The 18,715-nt window shown below is 35.4% G+C and overlaps 1 protein-coding gene across 2 annotated transcripts in view; it reads left to right on the top strand.

Annotated features, from left to right (window-relative positions):
* map1ab (microtubule-associated protein 1Ab) overlaps window positions 1-18,715 on the top strand; it is a 79,268-nt gene that overhangs the window by 43,638 nt on the left and 16,915 nt on the right. For both annotated transcript variants that reach the window (XM_056451347.1, XM_056451348.1), the window contains 2 exons: window positions 18,266-18,348; window positions 18,522-18,659. In XM_056451347.1, coding sequence (XP_056307322.1) covers window positions 18,266-18,348; window positions 18,522-18,659 — 221 coding nt within the window. The remainder of the gene's footprint in view (window positions 1-18,265; window positions 18,349-18,521; window positions 18,660-18,715) is intronic.

The following is an 18,715-nucleotide window of genomic DNA, read 5'->3' as shown; positions in this document are numbered from 1 at the left end:
TTTAAAATCCTTTACCTCTTTATTTGTTAATCGTACAGTTTGCCTTAGGAGATTTTCTGTGTTGAATGGAACAGTTCTTTGTGTGATGTTGCAGGAGAGGATATTAGGAATGTTGAACTATTGAACGTGTGTTATATGTGAGTTAAAATCAAGCTTGAACTCAATTATAAATTTAAAGACAAAATTGCAGGTTGGATTTAGGGCATACGTTTGATTACATTAAATAACAGAGGTGTCACTTTAAAAAAGCACAGATCGATAATGAAAGCATTCAATTGCTTTCCTAATTTTTATGCTTATTTAACACCAGCACATGTAACCTCTGTTAGAGAGTAATTCTGTCATTCCGAGTTCATAATAGTCAAAAAGGCAATGAACATGGCAGTTTGTTTTTCGCGCTTCACTCTCGCGTTTGTCCTTTTCTTTTCTGAAAGGATCAGATGGTGAAGACACTTCAATAATCACACACACGTTATTATCATCAGCTCAAGAAGTTTGTCATATCAAATATAGACGCGATCGCGAGCTCCTTGGAGAAAGCGAAATCCGCTCGCACTTTTAGACGGCCTCGTAAAGCAACAACGGGACATGCCAGATTTTGTTCTTCTTGGCTTTGTGGCTGTACATCAAGACAACGACAAGGTTTGTTTGAGCTCGGGTCGTCCATGGCTCGTTATTATATGCATAAAGTATTTCGATGTAATGTCTCGCCTGTGTATTAAAAACATGGCGATTCCTTTGTTTTCATTCTGACTAGCTACACGAGATCGTGATGTATCTCTGTAACCAATCAGTGTTCAGCTGCACATGTAGCTCCACCTTTTGGTATCGTTTCTCGTGTTTGGTACCCTTTCGAAAGGGTGGCAAAAAGTGGTACGGTTCGATACGCCTTTTGACAGTGGAAACGGCCATAAAAGCATACCGTACCGTACCACTCAGTGGAAACAGGCCATAAGACAAAATTAGTTGTGTTTAAAAGAAAACCTACCAAGATAGACATGTTTAGATGTTATTATGATTATTATTATGTGTAGGGATGCACCGATGCCACTTTTTTCCAAACCGATACGAGTATGAGTATTTTAATTTGTGTACTCGCCGATACCGAGTACCGATACCGATACTTCATAGATTTGGTTTATTTGTTCATTTTTTGGGGGGGGGGGGGGGGGGGGGTAATTTTTTCCAAGCAAAAAATAAACACATGTTGTTGATAACCCTGCAAATCCGCAGACCTTATCTGTTAACGATTAAGCATGGACATTTAAATGATGAGTTATCCTTGCGCTTACATGCGTCCACGACTTCACACATTACACAAAGTGTGTGCAGTGGACGTTACCTTATGGAGTCACCCTCATTGCATATTAGGGACGCATAAAACCCTGTTATGTGCAATTCTTTCATATTCACGAGTCCTGCCTTTGATCCGCAGGTTAGGTAATCAAAAAGTCGGCTATACCAGCCATACCTTACATTTACATTTAGTCATTTAGCAGACGCTTTTATCCAAAGCGACTTACAAATGAGGACAAGGAAGCAATTTACACAACTATAAGAGCAGCAGTGAACAAGTGCTATAGACAAGTTTCAGGTGTGTAAAGTCTAAGAAGCTGAGCATTAGTACGTATACTTGATTAGTACCTATACTTGATGTTTAACTGTGGGTGGGTCGCGGGTAGATAAGATCAATAGCCATAAATAGCCTACGCAACGCATAGGCTACTTACTCTCATTTTAAAAATCACGCGACCATCATCCCACAATGTTTATTAATGCTTATTTTTATTAAAACAGAAGTGATTTAGCAATGCCACGCCATTGACAAGCCAACTGCAGAGAAACAAAGCAACCACCGCGGCAACCGCAGTAATCACTCTATGCCAAGTTCAGCTGTTCTTTTTTGCACTTGATTATTATGCGTTTAATGTTAAAAAAGTAATAATGAATAGCCATACAAGAACCTGTGTGTGTGTGTGTGTGTGCGCGTCTTTTATCACTGAAGCCGCTCTCTTCCAAAACCGAAAGTTGCTTCGCCTGTCTGGCAATATTTCGGATTTCAATCAAATGAAAAGGTAATTTAGATCTGATCTCATCTCGCTCTCGCTGTCACCCAGACACTTATACAGACGCCACACAAGTCAAGTCACAAAACGGAGGCTGGTACCAGCTGGCAGAATAGCTGAAGCCTTTGCAAAATCTATCAAAATACAGCACTGAAATGAACAGGCATAAATGTCTTTGAGCCAAAAAGACAGTCTGTCTGTAGGATATCTGTATAAACGCAGAGCCAATGTTATGCAGAAGTTGTGTCACCTAATAAATATATTAAATCTAATAAAATGAAAACCAAAATAAACTATTTATTGCATTTTTTTGTTTGATAAAAAAATATACGGAAACGTAAAAAAAAAAAATCACAGGGTAGCTAGTTTGTATTAATGTGTTTGAATATTAATAAAAATATGTTCAGCCTATTTACGCGTAACGGTTATAGGCAAGCCATTCAAAAAATAATATTTTACTGTGTACTGGGTTATAATGTATATTTTACAATGAAAACAAAATGTAGCATGTCTCGCTGTCATTTAAAACACGGGTCAATAGTCATATTGCGCACCAGTTATTGAACTCCAATATCTCTGAGAGGGATTATGTTACCCGATAGCCAATATTAACTTGAGATTTTAAAAATAAAAGGCATTTTAAAAAAGGAACAACACGCAAATCGCAACAAGTAAAACTTGTCTCGTGGACTTCAGCACTTGTCATCTTGCGAGTGCTGTGTAGTGTGTATCAGCGCGTGTCAATTGCCCCTGGGTGAGAGAGAGAGAAAGCGCGCGCACCAAAAGCAAGATCATATCATTATAAATATTCCATTAACAATACTTATCGAAGATTTATACATTTACATGGTGTTTATTGAGATTGTGTGAACTGTATAGGCTGTCTGATCTTTACAGAAGCTGAAAACTGACACGCGCGCGGTGATCGCAGTGATGTTCAGCTCTGATGAGCTTTTATTTAGTCTGTAGTCTTTAGATTTTTTACATAATGTTCCATTACTTAAAATTTCTTTCATTTTTTTTATTTATAGTTTATATATAAAATGAGTGCTAGCTTGTTTAGCTGTGATCATTATACAAGGATCATATTTCATATTCTGTTTATTCTTCAGTAGCCTAAAGATTCGTTAATAATGTATTTTATAAACGGATTGTTTATAAGGACTAAGCTATTAATATATAATACATTAGACTAATTCATACATTAAGGCATTGAAGACAGGTAGGACAACAAATCACATCCATGCAGTGAATTAGTGTTGAGTGGTATTGGTGCGTGGTAACGGTCTTTCATGTCCGATACAAGTACGAGTATTTTAACCAAGTATTGACCCGATACCTGATACTGGGGTTGGGTGGGCAGCGCGGAAGGGAATCATGCCATTTTTATATTCATTTCAAAGTGTTTTCATGCCTAAATAAAATGAAAGCACAAACAGATTCACACTTAAGAGCAAGGGACGTCCCCTGGTGGTTCGGTGGTATGATTTACATATAGGGAGGATTGGCTCTTTGATGTTTTTTGTCACCCTTCGTAGAAAGATTGAAAATATGGGAGAAATACAGGAAATATCTTTCTGGGATAATAGTGGGAAAAAAATTTGTAAAATACAGGAAAATCCCGGGAAAAACGTGAGGGCTGACAGGTATGGTTTAGATGGTCTAGATGTTAATAAAACACAACAGGTTATTGTGAGGTAAGGTTTAGGTTAGGTGTGGACATTAAAACACAATAGGTTGGACTCCATGTCATGTACAAGACAAAAAATAAATCAATAAAAATTTCATAAGGTTTGCACAGCCCACTTGGAGCTGGCTCCGACCTCCGTTTATACCCTTCTCAAATGATTGAAATTGTAAATCTTTTTCAAATATTTCCTGGGTGATGTCTAAAAGAGCAAATATATGATATATGATTCCTGTTTACATAGATCCATGAAAATGACTAAAAACTCTGTACTATGCATGCCAGTAGATGGCGATATTACTTTGTAATGAACACTATGGTGGTGTGCGAATGAGGTCCTGTAGTCCACTATTGTTCTGCAGGACACTGGCCCGGAGTTTGGACACCCCTGGTTTAGGTACTCTCACATGACTATAGACTAAACACAAAATACACATGCACAAGACATCACTGTTTACACAAATTTGTGTTTTTGTAAATTACAATGAAATGACAATGGAATTGTTCTCAAAAACATAAACTTTAAAAAGCTGGATTCTGTTTTTTTTAGACTTTTCATTTAATGACAACCTAACATTTTCTTGATTGTAAATATTCTTTTTTGTTGGTTCTTTATTCTTTTAAGCTATTTTTGTACAGTTCTTGGTTATGGTTTACTGTAAATATCTACAGGTTTATTTAGTCAGGTCATCTGTAGAAGTCTCAAGATGTTTTAAAATATGTAAAAATACAAGAGATGGACAGTGTGCAAAATACAAATATATAGTTTAGCGGTCATTATTTAAAAATACATTAGCCCTCGATGCGATACTATTCCAGAGAATCACATAAGAAGATCATTTAGCAGCTTCCAGTTTATCTAGCTGAGTTTCAATGGGGAATTGTTCATTTGATTTGCAGTCAATGGTACAGCTACTGTACATACACAATATTACATCTACCATTGAAACATTTATCTACTTATTTGTAATAGTATCTCTTTGAAAGGCTGAACAGTATTTAAAACACAATGATTTAAGATGGGCTTAATGGAGCATATCTAGCTCTGCTCATGTAACGTCTAAAGACTTTTCACCAGTGTTAATGGACAGTTAAATATTTTAATTTAAAATGAATTATGTATAAGGTGCATTATTTCCATTCAAAATGACCTTTTAAAGATGACCTGACACTCCAGATCTATTTACTCGCTATCAAATGTTACAGTTATATGTATACAGTAGCATTTAAAAAAAAACAATTTCAATTGAGCATAAATAATCAGAAGGTTGAAACTTCAGTTAATCAGTTGCTAATTTGCTGTCTGTAAATCATCTGGTTCAGAGGATAAAGACATGACATTGACATTTTAGGAAACGCTGACTAATAAAACAGACCAATGTCCTCTGAGATCAGAAGGTGTTCGCTATTTATACTACTTTCTACTTGCTTTCTTAAGCTGCACTTAAAACCTGTTATTAACATCTCAGCATGGGTATTTTTCCAGCACTCGTTGTATACTCGACATTTCTCTTTATTTGAACTGCCTACCCACCTTTGTGCAGGGTATAAATTATCTTTACACAATTGCAGATTTACAGTAATCAGTCTGATCAGGATTTTGCAATCATGGAATTGAATGCAAAATCAAGCTAATGTGAAAATTCAGAGGAGCTTGCAATTTTTGGCAGTCTTTCTTTTACTTAATTTGGACAAAAACCAGTCATAGTAGTGTGTTCTGATTATTTATTTATTATTAAAGTAAATACATCAAGCCTTTAAAGAGTTAGTTCAGCCAAAAATGTAAAGTATTATTTCAATTACTCACCCCCATGTCGCTCCAACCCCCTGAGACCAAATTAGGATTAGATGGCACTTGATAGCTACCTCATCCTCCATAGACAGCAATAGGCTATAATAAAAAATAAAAAATAAAAACAGACTATATGTCTTCAGTAGTTCAATCAGTGAAGCTACAAGAATACTGTTAAGGCATGTGATCAGCCGAGGACAAATAATAATAATAATAATAATAATAATAATTATATATATATATATACATATATATATATATATATATATATATATATATATATATATATATATTTATTTATTTATTTATTTATTATTTAATTTTTTTTGACCTCGTCCTTTTTTGTACACACACATATATATGTATATATGACACCTAAGTAATATTTAAGTAATAGTCGACGCTATTAACTCTGTTTAGTGCTCTTGTGTCCACAGAATATAATTTTTCCTGCAATTTAGTACTCTTTATTCCAATGTGATAGATAAACTACTAGTCAATCAACAATTCGAACTGTAAAAACATTGCATCCAGTTGAATTGAGCAGCCTGATATACTTTAACATTCCACCGTGAAAAAAATATCATATATCGCTAAAAAGAGTTTATTGCTGTCACTTTCCTTTTCCTCCGGCTTAGTCCCTGCTTTTTAATAGTTTTAATTAATTATAAAATATATTTTTATACATTTGTAATATCATCTAAACCTATGAAACTTTCAGGTTTTACATTTCAGGTGCTAGGTTGTATAAATAAAGACATAAGGACAGATGACTTACAGAGGATAATAACAAATATGCATCCTGGCTTTATTTAAAATGTACATGAGTGCACGTGGTCGTGACATGCAAATGTAAAAGTGGAACTAGTGCACAGCCGCGCATGCACTGAAAGCGATTTTATAATCTTGCATACTGTAAGCGTCTTCGTCATAAGCTCACATAATAGGACTACACATTATCATTATATTATATATACAGTAGCCTAACTACAATTACATTCCTGAATGACATCCGGAATAAAGCAGTTACTGCTCTTTCTTGAGCACAAAGATGAACAGTGAAGGCGCAAACCATCAGGTCGTCTGATTTGATGACGATGAACCACACTGAGACCACACCCCCACCTCAAAAAAAAAAAAAAGCTAAATTACAGGGGTCACCCTATTGAGCTTGAAAAATATGGAAATCCGTATTTAAATGGAAGAATAAAAAATACAAAACAAACAAAAATAACGACTTCATTCAACTGTTTCTACTCTTCAGTATCAATATAGTGCATACCTGCCAACACTCCCGTTTTTCTCGGGAGCTTCCTGTATTTCAGACCCATCTCCCGCCACCCTCCCGTTTTGTTATTTCCCTGGTCCCCAGCTTTTTGGTACAGTCTGTAACACCCCTGAGTCGCTGACTTTGGTATAGTATCCGATACCAAGCCTGATGCATAGTAATGTTACTTATCCGGTTCTCAGCTGTGTTATTCAGACACCCCCCCGCCCCCCACAAATGTTGGCAGGTATGGTATAGTGTGACTTTCTTATACTTTTTTGGGTAAACTATCCCTTTGATGTGGATTTAATGATAGTGAAAATACAAGAAAAAAAAACAAATTTATTAAAAATAGCAATTTGGTGCACTTGTTATTTATATGGTCACAAATGTAAATGAATAAAACTCACAATAATAAAGTAGACTATTTGCACAAAATGCAAATCAAATTAAATTATTGTTGTAAATATAAACTGTCATTGGTAAGCTTTGTTTTTTGATGATTGATAATTGTTATTGTGTTGGGCAATTAATGGAGTAGACCTACAATACTGATGGACTGAACAAATACATCATATTTAATCCATATTACATGTTTTTTTTTTTTTGTAATGTTAATGATTTTGCTCTTGTAAAAGCAATATCTTTATTTTTATTTTCATCATTTTGTGTCCTTCATAAAATATATGGTAAAGAGGTAATAAAAGTCTCAGTTTCTCTCAGTTTTAATAGAGTCCACTGATGCTTGATGTTAAAAAAATTAAATAAATAAATAAAAAATTTAAGCTTGTTCTTGGTGTACAATTTCTTATGAAAGAATACAAGAACGAATACAATTTTGTCACACATTTTGGAAAAACTTACTGCAAAATCAGCTATTTTAGTCTGCAACAGTCAGAAAAATGTTCTATCATATCGATTTTCTGTGCCCATATTATGTATTTATTGCTAAAAAGTCTAGAATGTGGCATACGGATGTTGCGGTTAGAGAGTTGTGGAGTTTCGTCAGTGTTGGAGAAACATCTAGCCCTTTTTCTTAAGCACAAAGGCGTGTGTTCAGATGCTAATGAAAGGCCTGTGTGGTGGCATGATCTCATCGTTGGCTCAGGTTTAGGCTGGAGTTTTCTGGCCCCCCAGGAAACAATGGGAGAGCACCAAAAATCTCCCCGTACCCTTTTCTTTCTTTGAACTTGCTTCCTCAGTAGCCCGCATCTTTTGCCTTTTGTGCTGTTTTCACAAATGTTTCTGCTTTATGCATACTTAAATGTCTAAAGTATTGTGTGCTGTTCAAAATGATGAAGATTAAACACGTTTTCAGCTGGAAACATAAGGACATTCTGAAAAAAGTAAAAACTGTAGTCCACTATTGTTGCTTAGTTTAGGTACTCTCACATGCCTGTAGACTAAGTACACGTGAGACATCACTGAATTACTTTTAAAAACGTAAACATTAAATAGTTTGATTTTTAAAGAAAATTTATTTAATGACAATTTTAAATGTTGTTTCTTGTTGGTTCTTCATGCTTTTAAACTATTTTTGTACATTTGTTGGTTATGGTTTAATTATCTAGAGGTGTCTTTAGTTAGTCTAACTGTAGAAGTCTCAAGATGATTTAAAATAATGAAGATTAAAACATTTTCAGGTGGAAACATGAGGACATTCTGAAAAAAAGTAAAAACTGTTTTATTTAGTTATTTAGTTTAAGCAATTTAGTCATTTATTTTATTAATTTAGAATTTTCTTTCTCAAAAAAATATTTTTGGGAAATCAGATTAATTATAACCTTCACTGTTGTTCAGTGAATAAAGAAAATACATTAAAGGGATAATAATTTAGCCAAAAGGGATAGTTCACCCAAAAAGGAAAACTTATTAACCATTTACTCACACTCAAGTGGTTCCAAATATTTCAGAGTTTCTTTTCTCTTTTGAACACAAAACAAGATATTTTGAAGAAGGCTGGAAGAGAGAGAGCTTAACGTGCTGCAATTTAAGAAAACGCACAATTACGAAAAAATGCCAGCAAATTAAATAAAGATCTTCATCTGTCTGACAGCACACGTGCTGCGAATCCTTACAACGCAAACACATTTTTAAAAAACGTGCTGCGTTTCTCACACTTTCAAATAGCATGGAACACAACGGAAATGTTTCAAGCTAAACTGAACTGAACTTAAACACTACAAACTGAACTACACTGTTCCTATTTACTGTGACCTTTTATGTGAAGCTGCTTTGACACAATCTACATTGCATAAGCGCTATACAAATAAAGGTGAATTGAATTGAATTGAAAAGAGGACCCTAAAACGTGACAGACCCAGCTATTTAGGTTATGGTTATTTAGGCTAATACCATACAAAAGACAAGGGAATCAGGATGTTAAAATAAACAACCAAAAAAACTCACCCATGCAAAGATCACCTACAACTTCACGTTTGAAGTGTTGTGAGAAAATGCAGCACGTTTTTGTAAATCGTTTGTGTTGTGAGACAATGCAGCACGTTTTAATAATTTGTTTGCCTTGTGAAGGTTTTTTGTGGAAACCTGTTTGACTTTCTTCATTTGAATGATTAATAGCTATTGACAACCAACAGTACAAGAAACAAAAACTGTGGAAGTCAATGGCTATCAATCATTCAAAGGAAGAAAGAAAGTCAAACAGGTTCAGAACAAGTGAAGACAGTAAATGATTACAATATTCATTTTTGGGTGAGCTAACCCCTTTCCTCCTATTTTTTCACAGCAAAGATGCATGATATTAAACAAAAGCAACAGTAAATGTATTTTAAATAAATGCTGTGATTCTGAACTTTATATTTAGAAGAATCCTGAAAAAATGTATCACGAATGCTACTAATAGAACTAACTGTATAATCTGACTGAATTTAAATTGTAATACACAATAACGTGTACAAATGTTCATGACAGATGTATTTAAACATACTTTAAATAATGAAGAGAAATTGAATAGGTTAAGTAATATTATAATAAATACATATTTCGGATGTGGTTTTCCACACTGTATTTCCATTTGCCGATGAGCATTATTTATTAGATATTTATATATATATATATATATATATATATATATATATATATATATATATATATATATATATATATATATATATATATATACATAAAAAGATTATTGTGCTACTTCGACTGTGCATTCCTAATGTTCATAAGTTACTAATGTAAATATGTTCTGGTCAAGCACAGAACTTTGTATTTTGCCAGTATAATAAAAATTTCAGAAATGCAGTATGAATGAAATGCAGAAATGCTGGCTCGCTGTGCCATTGCCACACCTTATACCCAGGTGGCTGTCTGAGATTCAGTGACACATCCGTGATAAAAGAGGCTTTAATATGCTTAACAGCAGAATCATTGGGCATTGCCAAATCACAGGACTAGGATTACCAGAAGAAACTAGGCCATTGGCTTCTTGTGTAGTCGCAAAAGGGAGCATCAAAGTCCAGAGAAATATTGGCCAGCTTGTTTTAATGTTGTTTTAGTGCTTTTTGTGTGTATAGAGCACTTACATGACATACAGTTGCAGAAACTGCTCACCTGCATAATTGATATGGTGGATAGCAATATAATTTACATCTATTTGTGAATTTCAAATGCAATGGCTCACAATTTCCGTCTTCCCTATCTCTGAAGATTGCAGCACTTTCAGGACTGATTATATAACGAGGAATGATTTAAGACTTGGATTAAGAGCTGTTCACGCCAAGCATGATAAATAAAGATAGTAATAAAGGCATCGTTCTAAAAATAGTTCTGAACGTAAAACAACAGCAGAATTCAGCTACAGTATAACGATAAAGATGTATAGAAATGATATCATCACTTTCAGAATGATTTTTCCCCCAGCTTATAAAGGATAAAACACTGACAGCGAGTCAGAATCCACTGATATATATAGGGCTCGGACAGTTTAAAGCTACAGATGGCATTGTGGAGAAGTTGCCATTTTTTCAAAGATTATTTAAAGAAAATATCTGTCTTGAAAACAATTGGTTGTAACAAAGGAGGGAATTATAAAAATGTACATGGAAGCTAGGCTAACAAAATTAAAGTATATAAATAAAAGCACCTGGGGTATCCAGTATAGTTTGGGCTGGGGAATGATGGAGAAAAATATAATTTGTGTGGTTTTTATTACACCACACTGACTGTGACTGCTAAATTTCCTGTTTGATCAGATAGATTACTCGAGCTGGATTCACTGGTGCACTAGAAATGTAGCACACTGCTGGTTACAAATGGTTAAATCACAATGGCAATGCATAATCTAAAAATAAGCAGATCATTATCATTTGCTGGTGTGGACACAAATACAGTTAATATATTTTGTGCTTTTGTGTGAACGGACCATTATTTAGTAATGGTGCACAAGTGTAAATGTATGGGAAAATATGCAAGTACGTAACAATGTATTAGGGAAAAGATCGAGAAAAAAAATGAATTGTTTGTTTAAATGCAGATAAGTCTGGAACTTACTATGCAAACCAAAGCTCCTAAAGACAGTTTTTTGAATGAACAAAAACCTTGCAATTTCAAACATTGTAGTACTGTTGTAGCAGAAACTGCATCATATAACAGGATGTGAACTGTGTTGTATTATTAGTGTACCTTTCTTAAAGAAGTAATGTAAAAGAATTATGGCAATCTTTGTTATTAAGATATAGAATGTGTGCATTCTTTTTCAAATATTTTCAAATATACAGTGCATCCGGAAGGTATTCATAGCGCTTCACTTTTTCCACATTTCTTTATGTTTCAGCCTTATTCCAACATGGATTATATTAATTTATTTCCTCAAAATTCTACACAAAATACCCCATAATGACAATGTGGAAAAAGATTTTTTTAATTGTTGCAAATTTATTTAAAATAAAAAACCTGAAAAATCACATGTACATAAGTATTTACAGCCTTTGCCGTGAAGCTCTAAATTGAGCTCAGGCACATTCTGTTTCCACTGATCATTCTTGAGATGTTTCAGCAGCTTAGTTGGAGTTCACCTGTAGTAAATTCAGTTGATTGGACATGATTTGAAAAGGCATACACCTGTTTATATAAGGTCCTAGGATTGACAGTGCATGTCAAAGCACAAACCAAGCATGAAGGAATTGTCTGTAGACCTCAGAGACAGGATTGTCTCGAGGCACGAGACTGGGGAAGGTTACAGAAAAATGTCTGATGCTCTGAAAGTTCGATGAGCACAGTGGCCTCTATCATCTGTAAGTGGAAGATGTTTGTAACCACCAGGACTCTTCCTAGTGCTGGCCGGCCATCTAAGCTGAGTGATCGGGGGAGAAGGGCCTTAGTCAGGGAGGTGATCAATACCCCAATGGTCACTCTGTCTGAGCTCCAGCGTTCTTGTGTGGAGAGAGGAGAACCTTACAGAAGGACAACCATCTGTGCAGCAATCCCCTAATCAGGCCTGTATGGTAGAGTGGCCAGACGGAAGCCACTGCCTGCCTGGAATTTGCCAAAAGGCATCTGAAGGACTCTCAGACCATAAGAAACAAAATTCTCTGGTCTGATGAGACTAAAATAGAATTCTTTGGAGTGAATGTCAGGTGTTACGTTTGGAGAAAACCAGGCACCGCTCATCACCAGGCTAAAACCATCCCTACAGTAAAGCATGGTGGTGGCAGCATCATGCTGTGGGGTTTTTTTAGCAGCAGGAACTGGAAGACTAGTCAGGATAGAGGGAAAGATGAATGCAGCAATGTACAGAGACATCCTGAATGAAAACCTGCTTCAGAGTGCTCTTGACCTCAGACTGTGGCGACAGTTCATCTTCCAGCAGGACAATGACCCAAAGCACACAGCTAAAATATCAATGGAGTGGCTTCAAAACAATTTGGTGAATGTTCTTGAGTAGACCAGCCAGAGCCCCGACTAAATCCTATTGAACATCTCGGGAGAGATCTGAAAATGGCTGTACACCACCACTTCCCATTCAACCTGATAGAGCTTGAGAGGTACTGCAAAGAGGAATGGGCAAAAATGTGCCAAGTGTGCCGAGCTTGTAGCATCATATTAAAAAAGACTTGACGCTGTAATTGCTGCCAAAGGTGCATCAACAAAGTATTGAGCAAAGGCTGTGAATACTTATGTGCATGTGATTTTTCAGGGTTTTTTTTTTTTTTATAAATTTGCAACGATTTGTCATTATGGGCTATTGTGTGTAAAATTTTGAGGAAATAAATTAATTTAATCCATTTTGGAATAAGGCTGTAACAAAAAAAAATGTGGAAAAAGTGAAGCGCTATGAATACTTTCCGGATGCACTGTAACAGAGCAAGGACTCTATCTATCAGAGCAAGGACATTTTCACAGTATTTCCTATATAATCTTTTTTCCCTTTGGAAAAAGCCTTATGGCTGTAAAAAAAAAAGCAATTTTTAAAAAATAATTTTAAGGTTAATATTATTAGTTTCCTTTATTAAATATTTAGTTTTTTATTTGCTACAGAACAAACCACTGTTATCCAAAACCTTGCCTAATTATCTTACAACTTAGTTAACATATTCTTTAAATTGCACTTTAAGCTGAATATTAGTATGTTGTAAAATATGTAGAAAAATATTATGCACTGTCATTATGGCAAGGAAATTGGTTATTAGAAGTTAAGGAATTAAAAAATAAAAATAGTTTGGAAATCTGTTGAAAAAAGTCCTTTCTCTGTTAAACAACAACATATTTTTTAAATAATTAAAATTTCAAAGAAGGCATTACAGTATGGATGTATACTTCATATATTCAGTCCTTGTTTTTCATATAACTATCATGGAAACCAAGTGGTTTTACCCATGATATTATGGATGATGTTTAATTTGAATTAAATGTAAAATATTACATATTTCAAAACTATTTTTACAGATTTTACATTTACACAGTGTCCTCAAAGGATGTTTTGCTAAGGAAAAAGGCTGAAAGACTTAAGTTTACCCAATAAAAGTTACTATTATTAAAATGTTGTATTTTTAATAACAGTCATTATAAATCTTGTACCTCAAATTTGCGAAGTGTTCATCCGGTTGATGTGTTTGTCATGTTTCGACAATAAAAGAGTCATTTACATGAACAATTAACTGTCTGGTTCCTATAACTTTCACACGGGAGCAAAAATCTGCTTTATAATGAACATTTTGTTAGAGTAATGTTGAAAGAATTGTAATATTTTGCTAAACTAAACCTTGGTCTTTTTCCCATCGTACATCTTTCAACCAGTGGTGCGGACTAAGACTGGATTGATGACTCATTTATGAGATTACCATAAGCCCCTCATTAATTCTCTCCATGCTGAAAAGCTAGTTAGCTGGTTAGATGAAAACAAACACCTGTGGCGCTTTGTGCTTTACTAATGTCACATTCTCAATGAAAATAAATGAGATAAGATTGCACAATCTCCGTCATCTGTGCGTGAAATGGGAATTACATAGCTTGTTCCATTGGGGCTAACAGATTTAGCATTGCTAATACAGTACACCACAGTATGATGCTCTGTTCACAAGGTTATTTGCTCCCAAATGCATGCAAGACAGTGACATGAGCGACTGTTTTAGATGCTCGGATGAGGCGATTCTGTTCCCAAACTTCCACAGGCCTCAATCTCTTGGGTGATCATATCTAGAGCAAAATATCTGGAGCAGCGCGGATGCTTGGTCTGTCTTCTATCACAGCACTGTTTGAGCTTATTTTAATGGAGTGCTCTCATTTTTAGAGTTCATGAGCAGATATTTTTATCAAGCGGGTCAGGTGAGGTAGGACTGCAGAGACCTCCTTAAAAAAATGATTGACTGTTTTATGATCCTAATGTGACTTAAGATGTTCATGCAATCAAATTTAAGGCATTAATTAAGAATCAGCAGCTTTGAAGATGCTTGTTCAAATTCACTGGATACTTTAACTTAGTCTTGGACTTTTGGTACAATGCTGTATTCTCTCCTATTCTTTAGTGACTGTGGACAAAAGCCAAAAGGGAGTAGTGGAAACGGGAAGCTGGCTGAACACACAGCTCTGCAAAGCCATCTGGTTATTTGAAATGGAAAGGAGTTTCATGGCTTTTAAGAACATTTGAGATCGTTAATGCATTTCTAAAAGGTTTTGTTTGAGTTCAGTTTTGTTTGAGTTCAGTAGATATATGGATAAACAAACAACAAAAATTAGGAATAAAAGCAATGATGACTCATCCTGCACTGCAGTTTTTGCTGTCTAATCAATCACTTGAATGAGAATGTCCCTCCCCAAAGCCATTCCTGATCTGCAAATCAATATTCACAGCTGTGACATAATGAAAACCTATTTACAGTCTCTTTTTTTATTATTAAAGGTGCAGTAGGTGATCTGCCAAAAATGCTGACCGGCTAGCATAATATCTTTGAAGCACAGTCCGCCACTGCCGTCTGAAGCCACGCCTCCTGAAACACAAACGTGTGCACCTTAAAGATGACAGCAGACAACCCACTAGATCAAGTCCTTCGCCAGTTAGAAAATTTTTACAGTACTTTATAATACTACAATATTGAATGAATAACTGTATTATATCTAGCACGTTTCCAGCTTTGCGTGACTAAAAGAGTTTTAAAACATAACATTACCTGTCTAAAAGAAATACTTCAGCCATGGTATCATCTTTCCTCCAGCATGCAAAATTGACTCCAGTATTAATTCAGGATTTTAAAAAAGTTTTGATTTAGCATTTGTTTTACCGCTGTGACGGTCTCAGCGCACGTGCACGCTCTAACGGCAGATCTGCGTGAACGGCTGCAGATGTACAAATCTGCATTGGCTGACAGACAGTTTGGGCTACTTATCAGAATTATCGGCCTGACAATATTTAATTGGATGAACATTTTTTCATCTTCTGCCTTCTGCCCAGAATATAAAAATACATATAAATACATTTAGATCATTTACTTTAATCATTACTATTGGAATGTGAAGAGGCTTTCAACCAGCACAACAACACGTTTCTGAAGACAATCACCTACTGCACCTTTAAATAGAAACTGTCAATGCAGGAATGAAACTGTGCTCAATATGCTGAGCATATGGTATATAATATAATATACCCTTTTTACTTCTAATATAGTTTTTGGTTTGTTTGTTTGTTCATTGCCCTGGACAATGACAGGGGGTCGCTTAGTGATTTCCAAAAGTCAAATAAATTTTATTAAACTATTAGAATTGCCATATTTTATCCATAACTCAGAGAAGATAAAATAGTAGTTAATAGTTACATAAAAAAACAACAACATGCAAATAAAAGGCCATCATCCTTTCAATTATTTTTTTCATAAGATCTGTGTGTTTAAGTTAACAACAACACCTCAATAGCATCAGCTGCAGCAGATTGGATTTATAGCACCAAGTTAAACTTTCTGACGCCTTTATGGTGATCAAATACATTACAAATATATACAGGCCACAACTGAACATTGAGAATGCTTTCTGATTGGCGGTCTGCAAGATTAAACCAAGAATAGACTTGTGCTGAAATTATTGTGCTCACCAGTCTCTTTAGGTGAGGTTCATATTAAATTAAACAAATTAATATGCATTCATTCATTCATTCATGTCCCTTTATTCATCTGGGGTCGCCACAGGGGAATGAACCACAAACTTATCCAGCATGTTTTACGTAGCGGATGCCCTTCCAGCTGCAACACAGGGAAACACCCATACACACTAAGTCACACACATATACTACAGCCAATTTAGCTTATTCATTTCACCTATAGCACTTGTCTTGGACTGTGAGGGAAACCAGAGCACCTGGAGGAAACCCATGCGAACACGAAGAGAACAACAAATGAATAAATGACTATAAAATTATATGGTTGTTAGACTGTTTTTCGTGTTGTCAATATGCTTGTTTTTATATAGGCCTTTTGTTGTGTGCGCAATGTATGTATATTTATAACCACCTCTGAGGAATTTGGCAGTCGCGAGTCACTAACATTGTTATTTTGGGGGTCGTGGGCTGAAAAGTTTGGGATCCCCTGGTCTAGACAGTCAATAGCATTATTTTTTACCTACATTTTTATGTTTTGCCTCTTCATAAGATTTTTATCAAACAACAAAGAGGGCACATATTGCTCTGGGCATTGAGCCTAAGGCGAGGCACTGCAGTGCCTGAGACTTTCGTACCTCCCTTTTTTTATATTGTATCACTCTGCAGAAGGTAGCATGCCAGAGATATGAGTCTGTCGTTTCTGTAGCAGTCTGCATTATTAGCATTCACTATCCTGGTGAAATCGCTTCACCAGTCTTCACATATGTTGTACTTTCACTTCTGTACTTCCATCTCACACCATCTGGCTCACAGAAGCAATACTGGGCTTAGGCCAGCTTGGTCCAAACCCCAGTCGTGCTGCGATCAGCAGCTCTTTGATTATCTCACTAATTCCTCCATACACCCCGGTCTTATAACACTCTTTCTACAACTGAAAACGCAGGATGAATGTGTTTGGACTGGACTTTTGAGACTGTGTAAGGGCTTATGTTGCATTTGTGTCATGTGATTTCTTCCTATTAGCTTTACATGGATATCCTCTTATCGTAATTTACACTTAAAACTCTAAACCCCTTACTTCTGACTGTAATCCAAACATCCATGATGGCTCATTAAGAGGACTCTTGCTGGACTGTCCTTGAAATGCATTGAACTAAGGTTGTCTTTTAGCTGTATACTGTATCTTTGAGTCATTTTCTAAATGAATGAAGATTGATTTGATTGATAGCTATGCCTGCAGGGACATTCTTTTTGATTAACATTAATCAATCATATGCCTGCTATTGACATTCAAGTGAACAAAATCAATGTGCTGTTGTTAAGAGACAAGTGTTGGTGGATTACCCTCTGGCTGCTGTGTTGGTAATTTTGGTGGGTTTCAATTTAGTGTTTAGCCATTTTAATGAAAAATCTTTCCTATATAATTTAGATGAGCTTTAACCTTCTTCAAAATATTGTCTTCGCAGTTTGGAGAGTAACTAATGTAAAGGAGTCACACTTTTTTGAAAGTTGTGTTCACTTTTTCACTATGCTTTCCATTCAGTTATATACCAAGGACATAATCTTACTCTAATAATTAAATTTGTTTTGATGCAAAAGATAAATCTGATTGCACTCTATTTGGTGTTATAATGTATTATTAATTTGTAGTTTAGCCAAATACTTTGAAAAAAAAGAGTAGCAAATATGAGTAACTAGTACTTAAACACTCAAGCCAACAGGAATCAGGATTATTGATCATAAGGGATTTGTAGCATGTGCAACATTTGCAATGCTTAAACATCAGAATTACTTTTAACTAGTGTACTTGTCTATGCTGCATGTGTTTTAGATAGGTTTCAGGGTCTCGTTAAAATAGATATTTGTTACTCATTATCAGTAAAAAAAAACCATGTGTTTCTTTCAGGACAAAGAACTCTACAACACAAAAGTGATGTTCTTGAGACGGTTGTATTAGTGAACCCCTCAGAAGATACTGTTATCTCTGAGGTAAGTTATTTAAAGCAAATCTCTTTTGGGTGCCATATGTTTGTAATAAAGATTAATGATAGGTTTAATGGTACACTGAATAACCTTGCTGAAGCCTAACCTTCCAACAAACAAACTTAATCTATTTGACTAATGTGTTTTAAATACCCTCTATGTCTTTTGTTGTGTCCTAGATCCATTGTCTTGTATCCGACCCAGCTGTGAACAAGCTGTTGGTCCTGAGTGGGCAGAGCTCTGACCAAGGTGACCTGGTTCTCCAAACTGGAGTGTTCAGTCATCAGACCTTCTTACGCGTGTTTGCTGAACCTGGGGTGAGTTTGGATATATATAACTATTCAAACTGATAAAAAAAGCAATATATATTGAC

This window comes from Danio aesculapii, chromosome 25, assembly GCF_903798145.1.
Source record: "Danio aesculapii chromosome 25, fDanAes4.1, whole genome shotgun sequence".
Classification (NCBI taxonomy): Eukaryota; Metazoa; Chordata; class Actinopteri; order Cypriniformes; family Danionidae; genus Danio; species Danio aesculapii.
This window is presented reverse-complemented; position numbering and strand designations above follow the sequence as displayed.